Source organism: Dromaius novaehollandiae, chromosome 3 (assembly GCF_036370855.1).
Source record: "Dromaius novaehollandiae isolate bDroNov1 chromosome 3, bDroNov1.hap1, whole genome shotgun sequence".
NCBI classification, from domain to species: domain Eukaryota; kingdom Metazoa; phylum Chordata; class Aves; order Casuariiformes; family Dromaiidae; genus Dromaius; species Dromaius novaehollandiae.
Window position 1 is genome coordinate 41,357,046 of NC_088100.1, and position 7,708 is coordinate 41,364,753.

Sequence of the window (7,708 nt, forward strand, 5' to 3'; positions counted from 1 at the left end):
CTAAAAAGTATGGGGAAGGAGACGGCGAGGAGGTAGCAGGAATATGTATGACAGAAATACACCAGTTTAATAGTAAGCAGATCTCTGTTATCTGATGGAGATTTTCACTAACATCCTACATATCTAGTCTCAAATTTGTCTCAAACTGTTATAGACCACACCTATTTCTTAAGCCTCTTATAAGGAAAAATAACACAGGCTTTTATTTATTATTCTCTACCTGAGGTTGAAGGCCTTGGTCAGCAGTGGGAATTCCCTTCTCTTTCTCCTCTTCAGCAGATTGTTTTTCCTCAGCAGGTGGCTGTGACTCTTCCTCTTCGGCTTCCTCAGTGTCTTCTGTATTTCTGTCTTGATTGTCATCATCTTTCTCCCCTCCATCTTCTTTTTCCTCTTTATCTTCAGAAATGCCTTCTTCAGCTGGCTCTGCATCTTGATCATCTCTATCTGTATCGCCACTATCCTTTCCATTCTGATCTTCTGCATTCTCTGCCTCATTTAAATTAGGAGGTTTCTCATCTATTTCAAAAGCATTCTCTTCTTCTGAATTCAAGAATCAGAATTGTATACAAAACTTTCAGTATAGTATAGAGACAGTGAATACTGTATTATAGATATATGGAATAAAACAGCCCCCCCTCCCCCCCCCCCAAAAAAAAAAAAGCTTGCAGAGAAAATAGAGGATTCTATACATAGAATCTGCTTTTCTACAGCAGGTATTTTCTTTAAGAGTCACAATTGGTTCATATCTAACAATACAGCAGGATGTATTCCTGTTAATTTCCTTTTATCTAATTTTCTTGATGTTCAGATGATTTTAAGTACAAATGCTTGTAAATATCATAGAAAAATACTAAAAATGAAAAAACAACTGGAGAAGGAAACGATAAGCTTCTAGCATAAGTTAGGGTGCATCACTTGGGATGCCGTAAGAAAGCCTGCTCCACAGCGTGCGTGAAAGGAAGGTAAGGGGTCAGATAAGACCTCAACATCACCTTTAATGTCTCTATTTTGGCATTACATATCAAAATTGCAGCTTTTTGTTATACAGAATTCTACCACCACCACCTTTTTATTTTAATAAAAAGGAGCTCATTATCCAACTGTTCCCCCCCTATTTCCATCTGGCTTTCCACTGGGAATCTGTGTAGAGATTTGCAGCTGTACCTTCACCCTCTTTCTCCTCATCATCACTCTTCTCATCATTCTCCAGGTTGAAGTCATCAGGAAGGTCCAAAGGTTCAACTTCAGGCTGCTTTTCTTGCTGGCCATGATAAGGATCTACTTCATTCTCATCATACTCGCGCTGTAAGCAAGAGAACGAGGAAAAAGAATAGCACAGGCAAGTAAGAAGTGGGAAGAAAGTGGGAGGAAAAAGAGAAATAAGAAACTTCTCAATTCTCTAGGACACAGAGGTACTGGATACATTACATTCTGATCAGTGAAAGAATTTCCTACAATGCACATCTTCATGAATAGCAAAAATGATTAATTTGGAAAATGCTTTTAAATAAATTGATACTTCTTCAAAACAGGATGTTTTGTGTTTTGAATAGAGTTTTTACAACTTGAAGTCTCTGAACAGGATCTGTCACTCATCAGGATGCATATCCATTGTCTAGCCTATGGTTCCAGAAGATTTTTGGAAAAGCCCTGCTTAGGGACAGACAAGGCCCCAATTTTAGAAGTATGTAATATTATGGGTATAAGCAGGTACATGTATTTAATTCTTTTCTTTTAAGTCTTCTTGTAAATGTGCTCTTCCACACTATGCAGAACCTTTACACATACTATTTACAAATTTTGGGATAAGTCCTAGTGACCTGAGATAACTGCTAAAAGACAACAGAACAAGAACTTCTGGCTGTGTTCATCAAAACATCAATTCAGTGCAAAGACTGTTCTGGCAGCCATTACTAATTTAGGTTAATGCAAACAAAAACACTTTCTGAATTTTGTATCAGTGAAATATATCTATAACATATTGGATACAATATGGTTAACTTTTGGCTCTGAAATGAACTAACTTTTCTGAACACGCTTTGGTATTAAAGAGCCCTTCAAATTCTCAGAAAGGCATGAGGTGAGCAACAGGTTATGGTTTAAAAGCAAGCTACTTTATTCTAAATCATTTTTACCTCATCAATTTGTTCATGGATTTTCTCTTTGTTTCCACTGTCCTCTGTTTGTTTCTCTTCTTCTTCATCCTTGGGAAGTTGTTTTTTATCATTCTTGTTTCCTGCACCCAAATTATCATCTTTTGCAACGAGCTCTGAATCCTTCTATTAACCAACAAATCCAAAAGAAACTCAATTATATTACAGGCTTCTCAAAGCATGAATAATATAGCATCTCCTACAACAAACCCAAATAACTTAAGATATACAAAAATTATCCCATTCCAAGAGCAAAGAGCCTGCTACACAAGGGAGTACCTTCTTTGAGGGCATAATCTATAATTATCAGAATCAACACAGAGAACTATACAAATTTATAATCTACTATTCTAGACGCACCTGGCAAACCAAGATACAACTTACATCTGAAGTAAGCAAATGGTTCAGATGGGAAACCTAGCATCCTAATTTCCATGCCAAGCCGCAGCTCACCATAGCACATATAAATCACAGTTGTTCTCCTATAAGTAGTTGAGAGCTGAAGCTCTTGAAGACTAACTGTAATCTGATTGTGCTGAGGTAGATTCAACTCTGCATTCATGATATGCAGCTGACAGCGCAATTAATCCTTCTTAGGAAGGGATTTCAAGAGATGCAGTTATGCACACTGCTGTTGGAAGGAGGAAGTCCTGCTCCACACTTGCCCTGCATGTTTTCGCCCTTCCCTGCTCCTGCCTTTTCCCTTTGCTGATATTTACACTGTCCTGGCTCTGATGCGTGTTAGATTCTTCTGCAAGCCGATGACCCAGTGATCAAAACTAGTCTAGGAGATAGAGTTGTTTCATTTTTAGACTGTGTAGTGAGCAAAACTGGCTCACAGAATGGCAAAGGCAGGGGAAAAGGCATGCAACCAAGCACAGTTCTCTCTCAAAACCAGCAAGCCATCAAAACCACAGCCTACATCCAGACTCATAGTCTAGGTCATATCAAGTTGATGGAGTTGATTTCCTTTGATATTGTTCTCCCCACCCCTCTTCTCTTTACCTCATCCATTCCAGGTCCAGTTTCTTCTGTTTTACTACTGGCATCATCATCATCATCCTCTTCATCTTCATCCCCCCAGAGCCTCTCATCCAGTTTATCACTAGCTTCAGCATTATCAAGATTTCCCATCTGCTTATCCAGCTCCTCTTCTTCATCTGATTTTTCATCATTTTCTGTGTACAACACCACAGCTCAGAATGTGTCTCAGTACAGAAGAAATAAAGCTTTCTTTTTTGGTTAACTTCAGAAACAAGCAAGCAGCCATGTTCCTTAACATCTTAAACTAAACTCATCACCCTATACAGTCAACAGAAAGAGAGGGAAAGACGTGCACATACACCCAGAAAAATATGGGCCTAATTATACAATTCAAACTGTTCTCTTGGACATACTGATATGTGCAATAGTCTCTCCCTCTCAATCGGTGTCAGTTGCCAAACTTGGATGACTTAAACTCTCCATTCTTTACCCTTCCCCCTCCTCCATTTTCAAAATGTTTTGGCATTATTAGGAGAGGAAAAACAAAGGTCCATTCCACTTATTTATTTATTAGTTTTGGAATATCTCTCTTCTTGTGCAGATGAATTTAGGATCAGATTGATTTATTACATTTCTTACGAGTCTGCCCTAGTGAAAGGGCCAAACCTTTTTTCTCCTGCTCTCCATCATGAATTTTTCCTTCAAAGTCTTCTGACATTTCAATTGCATTGTCTTCTCCTTCAATATCTGGTTTGGAATCAGGGTCCTCTTTTTCCTTCTCTTTGCCCTTTTGAAAAGTGTCTTCTACCTGAATTATTGATAAAGCCAAAAGTTACAAAACATCTTGCCTAAAGTGTAAAATACCACAAATGTATTTATAACCTTGGATGCAAAGATAAAAGCCAACCTAAACTGGAGACTGAAAACAACTTCATGCTGCCTTTACCTGAACACATCCAATGTGTCTTGCTTTTCAGAACATGGATTTCAAATTTAAGTCAAGCTTTGTTTTCATAAAGTTGGGTTAAAGTAAATACTATCACACTTGTTCAAGAGTAGAAACTGTCTTATCAGTCAGAATCCCTTAAAAATACAAACTGGTAGCCCAACTATAACCTATAGTAAGGTTATCTAAATGCTGCCTTCGGGCTGTTTTAGAGACAACTCTTCATTTCTTGTATGCAGATGCTGGTATTGAAAATAAAGCATAATGCATGTGCAAACTGAACCAAGTGGCCAAGAGGCCAGCTCAGAGCTGGATTAACTGTCTTGGGCATCACATTAGCTTTCTCAATTCAGCATAGCTCTATGAAAGTCACTGTAGGTATCTTTATGCTGTCACTACTAGAGCTTCCTAGTCCTGAAGGTCTAGATGAACTCATGTGAACTGCACTACACTGCTTCTGCACATGAGTCTCTCTCTACCCAAATGTATTGTTTCCAACCAAATCCTGCTAAACCAGCTAAAGCCTGTTATTTTCCATTACTTTACATATTACTCCTTAAAATCAGACCTTCATTAGTACGTTCACCCTTTTAAATGACTAAACTGACCTCCAAAATGGACACAAAGCGGCATAAGCTACCTTTGACTGCGGAACAGTTAAAGCTGTTGCTCAGATAAGAAACTCTAGTGAAATAATAGTTTCCAACACTACAGCTAAAAACCACTGCACTTATAATCACAAACACCAGGATATAAACCACTAATGCCAGTAATCAAAATATTATTTCTAAGTAACAAGAAGCAACTTTTCCTTGGCATGTATTTTATTTAGTCTCAGTTTTACCTGAATTAAACCATAAATACTTACCTGGTCTTCATTTTCTATTTTGTCACTCACATCCTTCTTGCCTTCCCCATCTCCAATACCACCTTCCTCGTAATCATGCAACTGTGTTGCTCCCTCTCCCACTTCATCTTCAAGTAATTCTTTTGGCAGACAAAACCCCTACAAAGGCAAACAAGCTTTCAAAGTCAACGACAGGAAAAATAAATATTTTACTGACGATCAAAGACATTCTAAAAGGTGTTATTACACTGAAAATCCTCTACCCCCATTTTAAAAACACTGGGCTTGTTTCTGTAACATCTCTCCCTAGAAAGACTGAAATTTCCACATGCTTTAATGCTACCTAGATAGGCGTCAGTTCTAAAGAAGAATGAAAAAAAAGAAAATTAAAAAAGTATATAAGAACATTCAAAAGTAGTCATCTCTTGCACTAGTGCCCCACAACACAGTTTCTCACAACACACTTTATAACTATGCGAGCTACTGATCATGCTGGAAGAGGCAACCAAGAAATGACAAAAACATTTTTACATTTCAATATTTACTAACTCTCTGTAGTAGAGTAAGTACATCTTTTAGCTTAGTTTCTACTCAAGATTTTTGTATAAATTATATATATGCTTACCATCTATCCATTGTTATTCCCTGATAACTTACCTTTTGGGCGAGCTCTGTAAATATGCTAGTTATAACAGAAAGCAATTTTCCAGTACTCCTGTGCGATGCCAGTGAAACTGTGAGGTAGAAGAGGATAAGGTCTGAATACTTGCACAGCATGGGTTTTAGACGCACCAGTAAATAGCAGGACTGGTTGAAGAACTGCAGTTAAAACAAAAGAAAAGCTGTCAAACATAATTATGTACATACTTGAGATATGTCAGAGGGTGATAATAGAGACTGAAAACAATTGCTCAAACCAGAAACATTGGTAGGCACATTCAGTTATAATTTCCAAAGTTCCCAAAGCTTTTTCTAGCTTTCACATTTCACAAAAATGAAACTTCTTCCCTCTTCCTAAAGGTGCATCTGTTTTTTCACTAAAGAATAATATCTACATCTGGCAAGGATTTCTTACATCCTTGTAGTTCTAAGCTATCAGACAGAAAAGGAAAAGCACTGCTTGTTTTACTGCCTAAGTTCACAGTTTCAAATATTTGAGACACCAAAGCCAGAAACTTTTAGGAAGGGCAATTTTACCTTATGTTTATCTGAGGTGTAATCTTCCCCGTAAGATTTCAGGTTCTCCAAGAGCTCTGAAACAGCTGAAATTATTTTCTGCACATGCAAAGAATCCAAATCAGCAGAGAGATCTTCATCCAAAAGCTTAGTTAAGTGTCCTGCTTTAAGCCTTTCAAATGAGGCTGCATCATCTTCTATTACAACACAGAAAAACAAAAAATACAGGAATCAAATTAGATGTTCTAAAAAGAAGTTAAAGCAAGAAATCTATAAATTTCCATCCTATCTGTTTACATGGACAACTCCTATTAAAATGGCAATCTTTTTGAGTACTGGTACTTCTGCTAGACAGTACAAGGTATTTTTAGGTGTGCATAGTTTAAACTCTCACTTCCCCTTAACTAAATCCACAAACTTACCATTTTCCTCTGGCGATTTTTCTTCATCTTTTCCGTCTTCCTGTTTTCTCTCTACCAAACACTGGATGGCGTACAGAACAGCATGGATAACAGTTTCTGCTTGTGCCGAGAAGTGCTCCACAAATTCTTCATCTGACTCTTGATTTCCTTTTGAACCACAGCACAACCAATTTTACATAGAAACACATTAAATTACAGGTCACTATGTTTCCCCCATGTAACAAACATTGCTTGGCATGCTAAATTGACTAACCTCTTAAATGCGTTCAACTACATGGCTTTCAGGGACACATGATACATATTACAGAAACTCAGAAAGTTTCATTAAACATGAAGGATCCTCACACACAGCTTTCAAATTTGCTCCTGAAACACCCATGCTACGATTTAGTTCTTATCACCAGTGTTCAGTTTAATATTCTGGAATTCAATGTGCCATGACACAGAATCCAGAGAGTATTTAAACAGAATTACTTAGCCTGAATTTAAACAGAAGTGATATGGGAATCTTTAGCTAAAATTTTAGCCAAGTATGCTCATTTTTCAGTAGCTCTGCGCTGAAGATTGGTCCCTCAATGGAAATAAACTTGTAAAAATTAAAAAAAAAAAAGAAGTTAGAACCACTCCCCTCATATGTACTTACTAAATGTGAGCTCCAGGGCAAAAAAGTAAGTCATTTGCAGCATGAGCTCAAATGGATATGATCAGACGAGATGCACCTGAGGGCACTGAGGGAGCTGGCTGATGTCATTGTGATGCTGCTTTCTAAAACCCTGGAAAGGTCATGGTGTTTGAGGGAGATTCCTGATGACTGGAAAAAAGGCAAATGCTGCAGCTCTTTCAAGAACACAAGGAGGAGGAGGATCCAGAGGCTAGTTGGCCTTACTTCAGGTCCTGGAAAAGCTGTGCAGCAAAGCCTCCTCAAAGCCATTTTCTTGAAGGACACGCTGGACAAGCACAAAGGACAAGCTAGTGACTGGGGACAGCAAGCAATAATTTGTTGAGGCCAAATCATGCTTGACTAATCTGTTTTCTATGATGAGATAACTAGGTGCATGTACAGTGGGAGAGCAGCTGATGCTGAGTTTAGCAAGACCATTGACATCATCTCCCATAGCATCCTTACAGTCACATCCGTAAGATATGAACTGTGTAAGTGGATGATAAGGTTGACCACTGG

At 38.1% G+C, this 7,708-nt stretch overlaps 1 protein-coding gene across 1 annotated transcript in view; it reads right to left on the minus strand.

Moving 5' to 3' along the window:
* Positions 1 to 7,708, minus strand: part of MDN1 (midasin AAA ATPase 1) — a 109,066-nt gene that overhangs the window by 13,735 nt on the left and 87,623 nt on the right. The window contains exons 81-89 of the mRNA XM_026093375.2: positions 6,529 to 6,675; positions 6,128 to 6,303; positions 5,588 to 5,749; positions 4,952 to 5,089; positions 3,804 to 3,945; positions 3,159 to 3,331; positions 2,136 to 2,279; positions 1,165 to 1,303; positions 221 to 540 (exon numbers count right to left, since the gene is read on the minus strand). Of these exons, the coding sequence (XP_025949160.1) occupies positions 221 to 540; positions 1,165 to 1,303; positions 2,136 to 2,279; positions 3,159 to 3,331; positions 3,804 to 3,945; positions 4,952 to 5,089; positions 5,588 to 5,749; positions 6,128 to 6,303; positions 6,529 to 6,675 (1,541 nt within the window). The remainder of the gene's footprint in view (positions 1 to 220; positions 541 to 1,164; positions 1,304 to 2,135; positions 2,280 to 3,158; positions 3,332 to 3,803; positions 3,946 to 4,951; positions 5,090 to 5,587; positions 5,750 to 6,127; positions 6,304 to 6,528; positions 6,676 to 7,708) is intronic.